We start from the raw sequence: 19,123 nt of genomic DNA on the forward strand, positions 1-19,123 counted from the left end.
TTTTCTGGTCATGCTCAGCCACTTGCATGTGGGTGCGATGAAGGATGCCATTTTGCAAGGCTGCAACAGAAGGGCCAGGGGGGCAGGGGACTTGAGGGTACTTCTGTTCTTTCTGTAAGTGTGATGCAAGAGGTGAACAATAAGAAAAGCGAAGATGACAATACAGCAGTGGGGCTGGCGGGGTGACAGGTCCCAGTCTGAGTCTAAGTTGTGCTGCTGTTAGAATTCCACACTATGTGACTGTGTTTGTTCTGATGTAGGAGGATTCGGGAATGGGAGGTTTATTGAATGGCAGGCGTCTGCAGGAAGAGAGATCAGCAAAATATCCATCATCTAGGCCAGCCCCACGGGAAGGGAAGACCACAGCAAAACATTCTCTACTTTGTGCACGAAGTATCTTCTAGAACCGTACCTGACAAATAGCAGACAAGCGATAGTTTTGGGGATTTTGATGTGTTGATGGATGTGAAGTACTTAGGACCACACTGGCGGTTGGTAGTTGCTAAGTTAGCTATTGTTACGATTGGTGTTATTTGTGAGCGCATGTGAGCTATTCCCAGCAGTTGCCAGAAATATGTAATTAAGGAACACTTTCAAAGGTTGCTGAGGTCCTACACTATGCAAGTGGGGGACACGAGCCAGAAACTTTTTAAATTTTAACTGGTAATATGACCCCATTTGTCCACACAGGCTGATGAGGCCTGGGTGAACTTGGCTGAGAGCAACAATAACAAAATCCATCATCTCTAGAGTATCTGTAGAGTGTTCAGTACCTACTGGGCATTGTACTCATGCATATAATATGGATGTATAAAATATCTTTTAATTTTAACCTTCTGCAATGTAATTATTATTACCACCACTTTATAGATGGAGGAATGGTTTCCAAGAGATAATAGCCTGCCAAGCTCACCAATCAAGCAAGAAGTGGATCTAGGATTTGGATAAAAGCGTCTGGGACGATTAGGGAAGAAAAGGTCATGAAGACAATAACAGGATAGAAGAACTTGGAGTGGCCCAGAGCCTGGAGCCACTCTTACTATGGCTGCTGCTTAGACATTATAGGGTGCCTGAGACGTGCCAGGCACCGGGCCAGGGGCTTTGCTGCACAGAATCACTGATCTTCACAGCATTTCTGTGAGGCAGGGATTAGGCCACCCTCGTTTTATGATGAAGGAATGGAGGTTTTTCAAGAGGTTACATAACTTGCCCAAGGCCACACAACTGCTAACTAGCAAACATGAGCCCAGAACCCAGTTCATCTGACAGTCTAGGCTCTTGACCAGGCAGGGAGCGAGGCCTGCTTTTTTTTTTTTAATTTTAATTTTTTTTAATGTTTTATTTTTTGAGAGCGAGAGACAGAGTGCGAGTGGGGGAGGGGCAGAGAGAGCGGGAGTCACAGAATTTGAAGCAGGCTCCAGGCTCTGAGCTGTCAGCACAGAGCCCGATGCGGGGCTCGAACCCATGAACTGTGAGATCGTGACCTGAGCCGAAGTCTGACACTCAACCGACGAGCCACCCAGGCGCCCCTGCTTTTTTGTTAAGTAGATGCTTTTTGGAACACAGCCATGCCCGTTCCTTTATGTTTGGTCTTAGGCTACCCCAGCAGCAGCGCTGAGTAGTTGTGACAGAGACCATATGCCTCACAAGCCTAAAATATTGACTATCTGGTCCTTTAAGAAAACATGTGCTGACCCCTGCTTTGACCTCTATCCTGTTCAGCTTGACTTAATTCAAAATACAATGGCAGCAAAAGAATGGGACAGCTGGAGGGGTGAGGGTTGGAATCAGGAAGTGTCAGAAAGGGTCCAGGCTACGACAGGGTGCCAGAGTATAGCCAAGAAGCTGGATGAGCCGTCCACATGGGCACTGAAGTTCCCGGGATGGTGGGAGACTTTGAGGAAGAGAGGAAGACCGAGCCTCACATCAGAGCCTCTGTGAGCTGTTAGGTCTGGACAGAGGTTATAAAAGAAGAGCAAGGAATGACCCTCACAGAAAAAGGACAGAAGAAGAGCAGAGATGTGGAGATAGAAATGAAGTGTGAGAAGAATGCCAGCCCCCCAATTCCTCCAAGGCCTGGGGCACATAGGTGGGAAAGGCTAAACCACCCTCAGGGCCGCAGGGAAGGCAGGGGCTCTCTGCAGGTTCAGTGGCGCCAGGGCTGGCGGAGGCTGCTGGTGACCCAGCCCAGGGCCCTCCTCACTACCCCTCCCCTCTGCCAGGTCTCACTGGCCCTGCCCTCACTACTCTCTGCCACCAGGGCCCTACCTGTGTAGTCGATGACGAAGCCAGCACTGCTCACGGACGCGTCACTGCGGAAGGCGAGGAAGAGGCTGTTGCTGCTGCTCTCAATGCGGGCCGGAAGCTGGGAGCCATAGAAGCTTCCTATGAGAGGGCTGAGGGAGTCCCGTCCATCGTAGATATGGAGGAAGTCATAGCCTGGCTCCAAGTTAAAGCTGGGGAACAAAAACATCCCACCCCCACCCCACTAAGGTCAAAAAAGGCTCATACTGTGCCTTAGGCTCTCAACCAAAGGATGGGGCCTCCCAGACAGTGAGCCCTTCACCCCACCGGCACCCAATTCCTGACACTTCCTGGCTAGGAGGAAAATGGTAAAGCCCCCTGATGGCCTCCCAGTCAGGCGAGGAGATGGAGAAGTCAGGCGTGGGGGCAGAGGAGACAGGTCCCAGAGCTGGTGTCTGGAAACCAGGAGCTGAAAATCTAGCAGCCTCTTTCTGCACGAATATTTTTAATTGGAATACACTTGACATACAATATTGTGTAAATTTAAGGAGTGTAACATGTCCACTGGCTACATTTATATGATGTAATATGATTGCCAAAGTAGTGACAATTAGTCCCTTCATCACGTCACATAGTTATCACTTCTTTCTAGTGGCTGGAATAATTAAGATCTAGTTTCTCAGCAAGTTTGATGACTGTAATACAATATTGTTGTCTGTATTCACTATGCTGTGCGCACAAGGGAAAATGAGTTACCAATTCTACATACCGAGTGGTCAGCTAGAGCAGTCCACTTATTTGCCTCTGATGTTCTCTGTAATGTGCTATCTGCACCTCCTTTTCCAAGAGCAAAGAGTCACCCAGGGAGCCATTCCCAGGCAGGAAGGGGTCCGTTCTCATGAAGAGCTCGGCTTCGCCCCCTTATCCCCAAGCCAGTTCTCAGCTCTCCTTGGGATTCGCAACCATCCCACTCTGGCACCCACGAGCATGCCTCTTTCTTGGCTATTTTGACTCTCGCATGGGAAAAAATCCATTTGAAAAAACTGTCTTAGTTTGGCAAATTGAATGTTAGAGTTCTTCAGTGTCATTGATCCCACCGGATTGGCCAGAGTGAAAATGATGGGAAATACCAAGACTGGAGAGAATGTGGAGCCACTGGCGCTCTCGGGCCCTGCTGGCAGGAGGTAAATTTGCTCAGCCACTTGGGAAAACTGTTTCACAACACCTACTAGATCTGAACATATGCCTGCCCTGTGATGCAGTCAGTCCAGTCTTAGGTACGTATGCAACAAAGCAATGGACACTAATCAGGTGTGCAAAGATGAAAATGACAGAATGTGAGTTGGGAACAGATTTCTGATGCAAACTTGTTTAGAGCTGAGCCACGGGCTGCGATACTCAGATATTCCTTTTGGCCCAGCTAAGAATGAAATAGCAGTTCTACTCTTTAGCTAAGACATGTGGCAGAGAGAGGGGACCGTGACATCTCTAGGACAAAGTGGGTTGGGCTGGCAGGGGGATGGGATGGGGATCCGAAAGTTACAGGGGGGTGGAGCCAGATGTGTATTGGCCTCCTTCCTCCATGGCACCTCGCACTGGGGTCAGTGGCAGGGTCACACCACCACTTCTAGGTGGTATGGTCTTCTTGCTCCCATAATTCAGCTTCCAGCCAATGTGCTTTTTCCCAAGTCACCAGGGGAGTGGTTTGAAGAGAGCCAGTCTTGGTCACAGATGATCTCTCTGCCACTTCCTAACTGCCTTCTGTCTGTCCCTGCCTTCCTTCCATCATTGTAGTTTAGCTGAGCAATCTCAATGTGCCGGGCACTGTGCAAGGTGCTCGGGACACAGGGATCTATCAGATTACACCCCTCCTTCAAGATGGCGATAGGGCCAAAGGAAGCGATGGATGGGAAGACAACTAAGCAAAGCATGAGGTCTGTACAGGCACATGGGATCACAACACAAAGTTCCTCGGGGAGGAGGAAGTGAAAGCTTTCGTGGAGGCCAAGCTGGAGGAAGTTTTGGGAGATGCAGAGACCCTTAGTAGTTGGACCAGGAGAGAAAAGGAAGTCGCCAAGAAAGGAGAAGCAGGGGTGAAGTCACAAGGGCAAGAAATAGTCTTGAAGCTGTGAGTAGTTCAGTCTGGCTGGAGCTCAGGGGTTAGAATGGGGTTGGGGTTGGGGGGGGTTACTGAATGGAGAGGTAGGCAGAGGCCAGATAGATGGGACTGAAAAGTCCAAAGTTTTTTTTTTTTTTTTTTTTTTTTTTTACAGCTTAATGATTTATTTTGAGATAGAGAGAGAGTGGGACCTGAGGAGGGGCAGAGACAGAGAGAATCTCAAGCAGGCTCCGCACCATCAGCGCAGAGCCCCATGTGGGGCTCAAACTCATGAACCATGAGATCACGACCTGAGCCGAAATCAAGAGTTGGATGCTTAAGAGACTGAGCCACCCAGGTGTCCTTCAACATTCTGATTTTATAGGATGGAGGTATAACCACTACAGGATTTTAAAATAAAAGACGTATCTGTTTGTGTCTTCGTTTTCAAGTCGAGGTATAACTCACACCCCATGAAATGATCAGCAATTAAGTATACCACCCTATCGGTTTTGACACATGCATGACAAGACCCAGGATGTTTCCAGCGTCCTGGAATGTTCCCCTTCCCAGTCAACCCTCCCTACCCTGAGAAGCCACCACCGAACAGAATTTTATCACCATAGACTTATTTTGCTGATCCTAAAATTTCATGTAAGTGGAATCATACATTATGTCTTTTTTTGAATCTGTTTTCTTTTGCTCAGCATGGTATTTTTGAGATTCAGCCATGTTGCCTGTATCAGTAGTTCATTCCTTTTTACTGCTGAGTCGCGCATTATCATATGTTCAAATGGAAAATGAGGTGGCTATTTTAGCATTTTCGCCAGACAAGGTCACTTTGACAGCCAGCTCGAGAAGAGGTTGGCATGGGAGGAAGATGGGGGCAGAGGAACCAGTCAGGAGAGACTACGGTAGTAATCTAGTTGAGAAATAATAAGGGTTTCAAGCAAGGCAGTAGCTGGGAGGCTGGAGAAGAGGGGAAAATGTGAGGAGAATTAAGGCCGCACAGGCTCCAAGCCTTGCTCACTAATGGAAGGAGCAGGGCAGGTGCATGACGGTGGCACTCCCTAGGGGTCAGAAGAGAGCTCTTCTGAGGGGAGAAGTCATATGCTTAGTTCTGTACGCGCTGCTGCGGGTACCAGACCTCCACCAGTTGGAAATGGGAGGCTGCAGCTCAGAAGACAGTCTGGGCAGTGGTTGCATGGAGTCTCCAGGTTACAAGAGGAGGGTGAAGCCATCGGAGCAGATGGGCTGGTCCAGGAAGGAAGTGTGGATGAGGAGGGGAGAGGCTGGAGATAGAGCCTGGCCGGGGAAGGGGGCCACGAAAAGGAAGCCACAGAGTCACAGAAACCTGGAGAACCAGAAGGGAGGAACTTCACAGAAACCAAGGAGAAAAAGCAGGGTAAGGATGGAGGGAGCGAGCCGGAAGTGCCATGGGCTAAAACATGGAAAGTTCCATTTTGTGCGGCGACCAGGAGTTCGCTGGTGTCTTTTATCAATGGAGTTGCTAGCGGGACCGTGGAGGCCGAACCCAGATTTCAGTGGTTGGAGAGTGAACAGGTTGGAGGAGGTCAGGACGGAGACACAAGCAGAGATGATCCTTTTGAAGGGTTTGCCTCTAGAGGGATGAAGGAGACCGTGCAGGAGCTGGATGGGGGAAAACCTGAGAAAAACTTGAGCCTGTTCCCCTCTAGGGAGCGTGATGGAAGGGGCCAGGTGGCAACAGAAGGGGAAAACACAGGAGAGCAGGGGAAAAAGGATCCAGCGAGGCCCTGCTTTCTGAATCTCAACACCTTCGGAGGTTTAAAAAAAAAAGATAGAATAATAGCTACTTCATCAATTATCATAAGGAGTAAATAAGATAGTATGTGTAAAACCACAGAGCACAGCTCAGGGCACATGGGAGACATCCAATAAATGCTAGTTTCCTTCCTTTGGACTCCTTCACCTTCCACGGAATGGAGAACTCTGCCCCTGGCACGCCTATGTGTACTCACCTGGACACCGGGGTCTAAAACCCCTAGTTGCTCTGAACCCCTCATCTCCCACCCGGGGGAAAGGTACATACATGTTAAATACCAGGGCGATGACGTAGTCCGGAGAGACGGTCACTTTCCAGTCACACTCTTTGCCTGGCGGGTAAGGTTCTGGGTAATTTGGTGACAGAATGACTCCTGATGGACCCGACAGGTCTCCCCCGCAGGGAGCTGGGGAGAGAGGAAGACAAGGGTCAGACTTTCCCCTCACCGGGTCACATTTTCTTGGGCACTGGTAAGGCACAGTGCAGGGGGGTTAAAACCTGGCTTGAGGGGCCAAGGGCAGGGTGGGATGGAATGGGTACAAGGTTGTACCCTGAAGTGACAGAAATGTTTTGGAACTAGCAGAGGTGGTGGTTGCACAACATTGCGAATGCACCAGATGGCACTGAATCATTTATTTTAACATAGGAAATTTTATGTTACGTGAATTTCACCTCAGGAAATTATTATTTAGTTTTTAGTGTTTATTTTTGATAGAGAGAGAGACAGAGAGTGAGTGGAGAAGGGGCAGAGAGAGAGGGAGACACAGAATCTGAAGCGGGCTCCAGGCTCTGAGCTGTCAGCACAGAGCCTGATGTGGGGCTTGAACTCACGAACTATGAGATCATGACCTGAGCTGAAGTCGGATGCTTAATCGACTGAGCCACCCAGGTGCCCCTCACCTCAGGAAATTATTAAAAACAAAGACAAAATATCTGGCTCTGCCACTTCCTGGCTATGTGACCTTAGGGAATTTACCTAACCTCTCTGGACCTCAGCATCCTTTCTCTATTGCAGGAAGACATTGTATTTCCCTTGGGGATGGTAGTAAAAATTTTGGAGAGGTGGTTAAAGCATTTGGCATACAGTAAGCAGTCAGTATTTGGAGCCCTTATTCATCTCTGAGACATTTGAAACACATGGTCTCCTTCCACCGCCTCACATCCAGTTTTCAGGTGAGCTTTGTGGGTGTTTATCCCGCGTTCCACGTCACTCGCTGCCAGGAGGAGCGAAAAACACAATCACGTTCACCCGCCAAGTGTGGCTGGCCTCCTGGCTGTCAGTGCTTTCGGCATCTGCTTGGGGATGCAGACACCTTCCAATTTTCCGGAAGACCTTGTCTGAGAGAATGTGTGCCCCTCAGTTGTATGGAGATATGACGGAGCTCCATGAGGCCATGGTGGTCCCCACCCCATCTGGCTTGAGATGACAGGCCTTTCAAGCAGGCGGGCAGCAGGAAATTGGCTGGCGATACAAGAAGTTGCTTGCCCAGAGCCCTGTGGGGGCATTTCCCAGATTCTGAATCAGGTTCTTCCCTGAATGGCTGGGTCACTGTGCTGTAGCAGTAGGGTGTGAGAAAGGGGAGGCTGGAAAGTATACGGGGTCACTAACAGGAAATCTGGCCGAGACTGTAAACATGGCCTGGTCTGAGAAGAAAACCACAGGGCACAACTGGAGGTTGAAGTACAGCAGGCCGGTAGTGAGCCCACCGGAGCCTGGAAAGCCATTCAAGGAGAGGCCAGAAAATCCAAGATGTGACACACAGGCAGGAGCCAAGGGTGTATCTAAGACTGAACCTAAGAGCAGCCAATTGCTTGTCACAGAGCTGAGTTTTATTGCCTCACGCTGTACCTTTCATTCAGGGTAAGGCTTAAAGCACTAGATCAATGCCCACAGGGCCTTTCAAAACAACAACAACAACAACAACAACAACAGTAGTCTTCAGGGCCATAAAAGCCCTAACATGGCTGAACATAAAACCTGAGTGGTCAAGAGTAGTGGGTATTTTTTCCCTCCCATGGAAAGTACATCCCAAGTATCAACTTGAATACCAAGAACACTCAAGTGGGCACCTGTTATATGTCAGACATGACGTATAGCATATTACATACATCATCTCATTTACATCTCGTAACAGCTCCATGAGCTATGGATTGTTCTTCCTCGTTTAGAAATGAGGAGGCTGGGACTCAGGGGGGTTAAGGACCTTGCCCAGAGTCACTCTGAGACTCGACCTTCATCTGTCTGGCTCCAAAGGATGCCCCTTTCCCATTTTATTCTGCTGGGAATTGCTGGCCGGGGAGCAGAGGAGTGCTCCTCCCTATAGGCTGGCAGGGGAGCAGCCCCAGCTGCAGGAACGCCTATGAACAAGGATGGTTCCTCTCATCAGGTCTGCTTTGTGTCTCATTCACTCCTCCCCTGCACTCTCTTAGAGAAGAGGGTTACATGAATGAGACGCACTGGAGGCCTGTGTGATCAGGATAAAATCTTGCACTTAACACAGCAGAACCCACTGCCTGGTCCTAAGAGTGGCCCTACCCATGGCCTAGAAACTGATGCAGGTCATGTGGGCAGTCTGAATTCCCAGGGGACCTTTTAAGGGGGCACAGTGATGCCTCCCATTAGAGCAAGGGCCACCAGGCATGAGACTCTTTTGTTGCACAGGGGTTTCCCCCTTAAGTTAGCCACAGGTTGGGGTGAGTCTGGGTGTTTCTGAACCTTCCTGTATTGTTCTTCTGCCAACCCCCAAAGTGCTCACAGTTTGTCTGGGTTCTAGGCCTCTGCTATGGCACAGTCGCCCTCCAGATGGTTCCCTGGCATCGGATGATCAGGCACCTGCTTCCCACTCAGGACCCCGATGTGGGCTTCACTGCCCTCTGCCATTTGTGTATCAAGGCCTGGCCAGGCTCCTAGCTGTTTCCTGTTTGCAGCTGATTGAGTAGTATGCCGAGGAAGGAAATGCCTTCCCTTTCCAGTCCCATTGGCAAGCCAGCAGGACAACTGAGCTGTTGCAGACTAAATGAGGCCTTGGCAACATCCTAGCATCGCCTGGTCCTTTTAGCAGGTGACCCACAGGGTTGGGAAGGCAGGCTGGAACTAGAAGCTGGGTCTTGCTCCCAATCCAGGGTGCCTGCCCCTCACCCACGGTCATGCCCTGCCCTCTCCCTACTGTGAGTCAGAAGCAGAAGGCAGGTTCTGGCCTGCAGACCCAGGCTCGAGCTTACAAACCATGGAAGCTCAGGAGGGAGTGGAAGCACGTGGTTGATCATCCCAGATGGCCAAGGAGTGGGCAGGCTGTACTGTGGGGCGAGAGTTGAGAAAAAGGCCACCGGACTTGCAGTTACACAGTCCTGGGTTCCAATTCTGATTGTCCCGCTTACTAGCTGTGAATTTGGGCAAGGTATCCCTTCTCTGGGCCTCCATTTCCCCACTTATAAAATTGAAAAAAAAAAAAAGAAAAGAAAAATGACGAGAATGGCTTCTAACATACACTGTGTTCACCATGAACCAGATGTGGTTCTAAGTGCTTTGTAGTATGACCTTACTTAATCCTCAAAACAACGTGATGAGGTAGGTGCTATCGTTGTCCCTATTTTACAGGAGAGGAAAATGAGGCACAGGGAGATTAAATAATTTGTCTAAGGCCACACAGCTTGCTGTGGTGAAGCCACCGGACTCGGTAGTTGGAATCCAGAACCTGAGCTCAAAACTTACCACCTGGTGATTCCATTTGCAAGAATGCAGCTAAAATGTCTAGCCCGGTGCCTATCATGGGGATGATGCTCAATAAATACTTGTTTTCCCCCCTTGCTTTTTCCCTATAATGAAGGGATATCAAGGCCAGCCAGACCGGTCATGGCAGACTGCCAAGGGAGCTGGAAATTAGGGGCTTGTCACTGGGATTTCCAGACTGTTTGAGCGAAGAGACAAAGACATTCATTTTGTTGCCTGAGGAACGTTTCCCCAAGCTGAGTACAGAAGAATGGGTAATGAAAGCTAAATTAACCTCTTTGCCCTGCTTGCTGCACATTTATTGCTCTCAACAGCTTAACACAGTGCAGCCCCCCTCCTCCACCTGGGACAGTCTTATCTCAGGACCTGCTTTTCTGTAAGAGAAGCCTAAGGAATCACAGCCCTGTAGAAAGCTAAATTTGGAAGGGGCCTCAGAGGTCATCTGATTCCCTTCTGGGCCTCACCAGAATTCCCCTTCCCAGATGGGATTCTGGCTCAGGGGAGGGAGGGGAGTCCTAAAACTGAAAAGAAGAAAACAGAGAAAGAAGGAAAGGAAAGAAGGAAGGAAGTTAGGAAGGAAGGAAAGAGAAAAGCAAGGAGGGAATTAGCATTTCTTGAGATTTGGGTTAGTTATGTCCTCACCCCACAATGCCAAGAGACGTATATCTACTCTCACTTTACAGAATAGGAAACTGAGGCTCAGAGATGGATTGATTCCCCATGGCCACTGAACTAGTCAATGGCACAGCCAGGATCTGAACCCCGATCTGTCTCCTTCAGTACCCCATATTCTTTCCTACATGGCTCCATGTAGCTGAGAATGGAGCTGTTCCTGGAACCCAGGTCTCAACTTCCTGTCTGCTGTATGTTCACCATGCTCCTACCATGTAACCTGGGTCGCTCCCAATTACTTGTGAGAGACGGGATTCAGTGTGTCTCCTTCTGTGCCAAGCCTCAGAGCTTGGCCGGCAAAGGCCAGTCCTTGGATGCCTGGACAGAGCCTCCCCTGGAGCCTCTGTGGAAAGAGGTGCCTGCAGGGCATTGGCCAGGTGGAAGCCGCTGGGCTGTGTCTCAGAAAGTCCCTGGGACCTGTCCCCGGCACAGTAGTCAGTGTGGGAGGTAGGAAATTGAAACGCTTTGCATTCAGACTGATGTGGGTGTGAATCTTGGCTCTGCCATACCCTAGCCCTGTGATTTGGGCAAGATATCCAAATTTGTCTAAGTTTCAGTTTCCTGAACTGTAAAATGAGGGAATGGTGCTCATTCTGGAGAGCTGTAGGGAAAGTCAAATGAGGCTGTGTACGAAAACATCCAGTATGGGGCTGGCACACAGCAAGGGGACTCAGGGACTATCGCTTCTCTTCTAACACCTGTCGTTGACACAGGAGATAAATGCATTCAGCACTTTGCCTGAGAAAAAGGGCCATGTGGCAGTAAGCACCTGGATGCTTCTATTTCTCTTTCCAGTCTTCTCCTCCTTTCAAGCTCCCTCCCCATCCCAGTCTCCAGTGGCTAGGGAGCACGATTATTCACACCCCAACTCTTACAAGCTCCCTGACCTTGGCAAGTCTCAGAGTTTCCATTTCTTCATGGGTCAAATGGGGAGATTTTTAAGACTAAGGACGTATCTGGAGATCTGACACCCAGGTAACCAATAATTTCCTTGAGCAGAGAAAGGGCAAACTTCTTTCCTTTATACCTGAGCCTATGGGTGCCCTTCCAGTGCTTTAGGTAATGGAAGGGGCATCTGGGAACCTGCTGACCTTCCTACCCGAGCTCACCCATCACCTTCCTCCCAACCTATATAGCCTGAGCCAGGGGAGAAAGGAGGCAGACATGCCTGGCTTAGCAATTTGGGGGCCCGTTTTGGGGAGGGAAGAATTTGTCGTGTATAGGGAGTGTGAGTGTGTGAATGTGAGGGGGTGTGTGTGCGCATATAAGCAGGGTAAACTGTGGGCTTTCTGCAACTTTCAGCTGCTCCAATGCTCCCGGCCAGCCTCTAGAGGCAGCTGCCACTTATGCCACAGGGTCTGGAACACACAACCGGTGGGACCAGAGGGCAGGACTCGCTCTGCAGCTGCTTTGTACCAATGCACGTTGGTGGGCTGGGCTGCCAGAAGAATCTGTTCTCGATCTTCACGCAGCTGATCTCCGCGCTCCCCTGTAGCGCATAGCCAGGGTCACACTGGAACACCGTGGAGTCTCCGGCTTCCCAACTGTCGCCGCTCCGGCTCCCGTTCTGCGGGACCCCAGGGTCGTTGCAGGACGTTGCTGTGGACACTGGGATGAGGGAACAGAAGAAGTGGGGTTGCCCAGATGTCTGCCGGACAATGAGGCTCCAGCTCATTACCCTCACTGCCATCACCACGCCCACCGCCAGGGCCACTGCCACAATCTGTCACCTCCCACCGGCATCGCTGGCTGCAGCAACAGTGCCACCGTTTCTGTTCTCACCCCATTTCCTGTCACCGCCTCCACCGCCACTGGGGACCACCAGCTATTTTACCAGTAGTACCTTCACCTGTCACGAGATACCACGACTTAGGTGTGATTACACAGCCACGATTGTAGGAGTGAGTTCAATTCGATTTAATGACACAAGCCTTGTTCCATAGATAAGCTTTGAATTTTGTGTACATCATGTTGCCAACAGGAGTGACAAGGCGATTAAGTCTAAACTCCACGTATTCAATCAGAAGGGTCTGCCAACGGGTTGGGAGCAGGTCTGCCTGAGCACTGAGCAGCGGGTGTGAAGGGGCAGGGAGAACTGGAGTCCGGTGAAGGCTGTGTCCTCCCTTGCATGGCAAATGCCCAACCACCCATCAGACTGAAACCAAAGGGAAGTCTGATGTTCGTAGCAAGTGATAAAGTAGAGTTCAAAATAGATATGTGTAGCTGAGAGGTATCAAATATTCAAAAATGTGGGAATGTGGGAGATGTTCCCAGGCTGGTAACCTAACTTCGCATACAACAGACCATGTATTTTAAAAGCGAATGTCAAATGAATGGCGGAGGGAAGGAATAAATAAATAAAAGGATGAACGAATGAGTGAATGAGTGAACAGACGCAGCATGAGAAGACACACCAAAGGACATGATGGAAGAAAAAGTCCAGAGAAAGAATCGGGGACAGCTGCAAGCTCCAGCTGCCTACACAGACCCCACCTGTGTCATTGTTCAGACTGTGGTCAGCCGGACCGAGGGACAGGAGGCTCTGGAGGCCACAGGATGCACAATGGTCATTTGCTTGGAGGGTCAGTTCCCCCCACCCCAAAATTTTGGGGAAAATAACATGCACAAAACGAAAGGAATTTATTGTGGAGTAGAACGTAGAATTCACATTAGTTCTTCAGCAAAAACGTGAAGCCTCAAAAAGATTTTAGCCTCTTAACAGCCTCCAGATCTGCAGGTGGATATACATGCACTCTGTTCTGCTCTTTTCAATGGAAAAGCTCGAGAAGCCCGCACCCAGGGCAGCTGTACACACCAATACCACCCATTATAAGATCTAGGACTGTGTGGATGAGCCTGGAGTTACAGTATCTGATACCTTATACCCAATAACAATACACAATAAACTAGGGCCCACAGTCAGATCTGGCTCTATGCCTGTTCTTGTAAATAAAGTCTTATTAGAATATGGGCATGCTCATTCGTTTACATATGCTATACTATATTCCAGCCACGTCTGTAAAATTTTCCAATACATCAAACTCAGTCCCCTCCCCACTTCTCCCCAGGACCTTTGCACCTGCTGGCCCTTCTGCCTAGAACGAAGGTGCCACAGAGTTTCCTGGGCCAGCTCCATCTTGTCACTCAGTTTTTAGCTCCCATATCACCTCCTCAGACAGGCCTCTTTGATCGCATTCTTCTGGGCTCAAATCTTGACCCCCTTCCACCAATTTTGTCACATTATCCTGTTTCATTTGTTTCATTGCACAATCTGTAATAATCTTGCTAATTCGTCTGTTTGCTTCTTTATTGTATATCACTTGTGCATCTCTGTGGGAACAGAAACCTCGGCTGGTTTGCTTCCAACTGTCTCCCCAGGGCCTAGAACATTACCCAGCACACAGCCATGCTCAGTAAATATTTGTTGAATGAATAAATAAATGAACAAATCATCACCATCTGACACTTACTGAATTTATTTATAAAGTCAAATAAGAATCAATCTTCTTCCTTCCCAATTAAAAACAGACTTAGCTTTCATCTCTAGCTCTACAGTGTGCTGTACACATGTAAATGATTCCCTGGAAGAAAAATAGCTCACTGTTCTGACCATATTCAGAAAGATTATTTATATGGGAGGCGACAGAGTGCAATGATTAAGAGCCTAGGTCTGGGAATCAGACACGGGGGTTTTGATCCAGTCTGTGCTGCTTATTAACTAGATGACCTTGTATGAGAAACCTCTCTGGGCCCCAGAGCCCATATCTGCAACATGGATTAATAATGGCCACCATATTCTAAGGTTTCCGTGAAAATTATTAGCAGAGCGCTTTAGCGTGGAGCCGGCTCAGTGGGTGGCAGTGACTATGCTTCCCTCTCCTTCAGGGTCTCCCTGACCTTCTTTGTTCCCACTTTCTCTCCTGAATGCTCCTGAATTCGAGCTGCTTGGCAAAGCCCCGGGGAAACGCTGGATCCACGTGGTTCAGACAGGATGTTAGATGTTACACAGTCATGTTTACTTAATAAAGCCAAGCCTGCACTAATCGTCTCTGGCATTTCTGTACAATCCCCCGTCAAACACACACTATAAAGTTAACATGGGGTGAGCCATTCTCCCTTCCCCGGAGTAGTCCTGGTATTTGCTCACTGATGGCAGCAACAGGGAAGGTGACCTTTCCTGAACCTCAGTTACACCCAGACCCTGGGCCAGGTGGTCTCAGCCTTTCTGGAGCCCAGGCTAGATAGCTTTGCCCACTCCCCTCTCTGCGGACCTACGCGAGGCTCCAGACAGCTTGCCTCAAGACACGCTTGCATTAGAGAAAACCAGCCATTCGTGTGTTAGGTGGTCACGTGGCTGTTAATTCAGGAAGCAGTGTGTGAGCACCTGTGGCCTACGCTGTGGGGGGGTCTGAAGGCAGGACCTGGCCCTGACTCTCGAAGAGCTGCCTGTGAAATGGCAAGTAGGTGGCCACCTCAAGCCAAGGCAGAGTGTCTGGAGTTGACAATGTGCTGAAGCAGCAGAAGTAAAGTGCTAGGGGTGCCACAGGCCACAGCAATTTATTCTGAATGGAGAGATTAGGAGGAAGTGGCACCTGACAGGAACCTTGAAGGGTGAATTTTATGTCTACGGGCTGGGAGTGGCATGAGGAAGCAGAGTGGGCTGCTGGGCGGAGGCACGGCTCACGAGAGTGCCCAGGGACTCTGTCCCATGTGCCCACACTGCACGTGCAGTGGAAGTCAGATCATGCAAATCTATGGGGGAATTTTCAGTGCAATTAAGAGGAGTTTTTTTTTTTTTTTCTTTTTCCCCCAGCCATAACCATTAGCTGGGGCACAGTCAGAGAAAAATACATGTCTGGTTTAATTATTCATGGTCCTCCTTTCCCCGGAGAGTGGACTGAGCTGTCTCTTTAGCGTTCTCTCCTCACTTCTGGGGGATTCTTTATAGCATATCCCAGCAGTCTCCAAAGTCTGTCCTGTAAAATGCTAGTCTCTTGAGATGGTCTAGGAAAAAGTCATCCATGGTGAAATATGTTTGGGAATTGTGACCCACTAGATAGATACCTTCTGAATTTACCTGCCTTAGCATACTAGAAGTTCTCAGGGGTCCCAAATTACAGATTGCCTCTTTAGGTCTGCCTTGACCGAAGCACCTTCTCAACGTTGCTTGATCATGCAAAGTTCTTTTTCCGGCAACGTCAATTAACAGTCCATGGAACTCCAGGGAACAGATGTTGGGAAATGCTGACCTAAAATGATTCCCTTGCTGCCCTGTGGTGGGAACCTAATCTCAGATGAGATCAGCGTTACTCCATGGTCCCCAGAGAGTCTCTGTGGTATTGACAAATGGGTGCCAGGATTTCAAGTAAGAAGACTCCCAATGAGCCCTGCAAGGAGCTATTCCTTGCTAGGCTGGACGCTTGCATGAGTGTTAATCGGGCAAGTTAATGAGTATAAAGGAACGTAATCCTGGAGACCCTCATCTCCCCTACAGACTGTTGAATGCTCATCTCCATGGAGAAAACAGATGCACACAAGAGCTGGAAGTAGGGTTTGTGACACCATTACAGCCTAACTGGTGCCAGAAATATACCTAACCACCCTTAGTCAGTATACCAACCAGGTGAGACTGTGGAGGCAAAGCCGTGGCAAGGGGTGCCACAAAGGCTTGCTCCGGAATCACCATGGAAACCACCCCCCCAACACACACACACAGTGGAGTAAGGAGATGGTAATGAAGACAGCTGCTGTATAATAAACATAAGCATAAACCGAGGCAGAGTCACTCGTGCAGGGAAATGAGTGACGGAAGAGGCACTTCAGAGGAGATGAGACGATGCATCACAGGGGGAGGCAGACCAATACATGAATTATCTAATACTGGGATTTGGATGTTGAGCATTGCCCATTTTTGGTAGCTCTTTGTTATGCTCCTCCATAATTGGCTACTATAGTACATAATTAATCGAATTTAGATCACTCATGTTTGGCTCCCAGTCCTTATGGAGATTTGCACTAGACTAAGAACCGGCGTGTGAGGCATGTCAGAATGGCTCTTCCATGATCGAGCCCCACATCGCCGTCACCTCGTGCCTGCCTGCCCCCTTCCACGCTCCCTTTGATTCAGCCTACATGTCTGGAAGCTGTTATCCTGCCTCTCTACTTGTGCACATGCTCTTGGCACCTAGGATGCCCTTTTCTCTCTTTTACATCTAACAGGGACCCACAGATGCCCCCAGGTCCTACTCCATGGCACCTCCAATTGCACATGATCATCGACTACCCCCTCCTTGAAACACTGCCTTTCCCTCATGCTTCTGGTCTGAGCTTGGACACTGTGTTTCCCGGAACATCTTCCTTGATGTTCCAAGGTGAGCATTATAGTTTATATTTCACCCTCCAGATACTCAACAATTTGCATGTTAGTGTCTCTTAGGCTGCCTGCCTGTCTTCGCCTGCCGAGTGAGCTCAGCACAGATACCTGAACTAGTGCTAACCGGGTCCCAGGCACATAGCACCTGCTCAATGAATATCTCCACACAGTGGGGGAGGGATGGAGGAAAGGAGGCACTGGAGAGGGGTTGGTGGGGGAGGCTGGAGTCGTGCTGCAGGACAGATGGAGAGGGATGGGCAGAAAGTGAGCACAGACCTGAGAAGTGAATGGCAAACCCCTGCTTGCTGGTGAAGAAGTCGGTGCTGAACTGCAGAACGACCGAGTTGAAGGTGCTGTGTAGGTCCTTGGGCAGGGCTGCACCGCTGAGCTCCTTCAGCAGAACCCCACTCTCCACAGGCCCGTCCCAGATGCGTAGCACGTCATGGACCTCCTCCGTGTCAAACACCAGGAAGTGGAGCCTGAACAGAGAGAAGAGGCAGGCAGTCACCCTGGGCCCAGCACCTTCTTCCCAGGGGCTTCTGGTCAGAGAAGGTCGTAAACCTAAGAAAGACTTGCAAGAAGGAAGAGAAAGCAGTGTCCGGCAGCACGGCTTCCATCCAGTCTGCTCCTCCCACTGCGGGTCCCTAACAGTGGGGCAGGAGTGGTGGGGTGTGGCTTTTGTGCAGCTTATTATTATGAGCTTCATGTTGCCACTGTCGAACCCCACCCGTCCCTCCACGGCACACAACAGTCCCCAGACATCACTCCTGAGTCCACATCCATTTCCCAGACTGTGAGGGAGATGCCGAGAAGGCCTAGATCCAATCAAAATCCCAAAAAGTCATTTTGTGGATATCGACAAACTGAGCCTGAAGTTTATATGGAGAGGTGAAAGACCCAGAACAGCTACACAATATCGAAGAAGAATGAAACTGGAGACTGACACTACTTGATGTCAAGACTTCCTACAAAGCTGCAGTAATCAAGGTGGTATGGTGTCAGTGAAGGAATAGATGAGTGGGTCAATGGAACAGAATAGAGAGCCCAGCAACAGACCCATGTAAATACAGTCAACTGATCTTTGACAGAGGAGCAAAGACAGTCTTTTCAACAAATGGTGTTGGAACAACTGGATGTCCACATGCAAAAAATGAATTTAGACTTGAAACCCTTCATAAAAATTAATTCAAAATGGATCACAGACTTAAATGTAAACATAAAACTATAAACTCCTATAAGACAACATAGGAGAAACCCTACATGACCTTGGGTGTGGGGATGACTTTTAAATAACATGCCAAAGGCATGATCCATGGAAAAAACCACTGATCAGCTCCACTTCCCTGAAATTAAAAACTTCTCTTCTGGAAAAGACAACATCAAGAAAATGAAGAAAATGAGCAGACAAGCCACAGACTGGGAGGAAATATTTTCAAAAGACATCATTTGACAAAGGACTGTTATCCAAAATACACAAGGAATTCTTTTCTTTTAAGTTTTACTTATTTTGAGAGAGACAGAGACAGTGTGAGCGGGGGAGGGGCAGAGAGAGGTAGGGAGAGAGAATCCCAAGCAGGCTCTGCACTGACAGTGTGGCTCCAACTCATGAATCGTTGAGATCATGACCTGAGCTGAAACCAAGTCAGATGCTCAACTGAGCCACTCAGATGCCCCAACATACAAAGAATTCTTAAAAGTCAACAATAAGAAAACAAATAACTCTGATTTAAAAATGAGCCAAAGACCTTACCAGACACCTCACCAAAGATACACAAAATGGGGAATAAGCATATGAAAAGATGCTCCACATCATGTTACCGGGGAAATGCAAATGAAAAGAGCAAAGGGATGCCACGGCAGACCTCTTAGAATGTCCCAAAGCCGGAACACCCAACAACACTAAGTGTTGAGGAGGAGGGAAACAGGAACCCTTACACATTGCTGGTGGGAATGCAAAATGGTACGGCCACTTTGGAAGATGGTCTGGACATTTCTGACAAAAGTAAACATACTCTTCCTACCGTACCATCCAGCCATCATGTTCCTTGGTGTTTACCCAAAGGAGTTGAAAACTTAGGTCTGTCCAAGGACCTGCACACAGACGTTTAGAGCACTTTTATTTGTAACTACCCAAACTTGGAGGCAACCAAGATCTCCTTTAGTAGGTGCACGGATAAACTGTGGCACATCCAGATGATGGAA

At 49.0% G+C, this 19,123-nt stretch overlaps 1 protein-coding gene across 9 annotated transcripts in view; it reads right to left on the minus strand.

The window, feature by feature from the left end:
- The window catches only part of CSMD2 (CUB and Sushi multiple domains 2), a 602,474-nt gene that overhangs the window by 140,655 nt on the left and 442,696 nt on the right, over positions 1-19,123 (minus strand). For all 9 annotated transcript variants that reach the window (XM_045035511.1, XM_023258438.2, XM_023258437.2 and 6 more), the window contains 4 exons: positions 17,198-17,400; positions 11,965-12,156; positions 6,414-6,552; positions 2,269-2,456 (listed from right to left, as the gene is read on the minus strand). In XM_045035511.1, the coding sequence (XP_044891446.1) occupies positions 2,269-2,456; positions 6,414-6,552; positions 11,965-12,156; positions 17,198-17,400 (722 nt within the window). The remainder of the gene's footprint in view (positions 1-2,268; positions 2,457-6,413; positions 6,553-11,964; positions 12,157-17,197; positions 17,401-19,123) is intronic.

This window comes from Felis catus, chromosome C1 (assembly GCF_018350175.1).
Source record: "Felis catus isolate Fca126 chromosome C1, F.catus_Fca126_mat1.0, whole genome shotgun sequence".
In the NCBI taxonomy this organism is placed as follows: Eukaryota; Metazoa; Chordata; class Mammalia; order Carnivora; family Felidae; genus Felis; species Felis catus.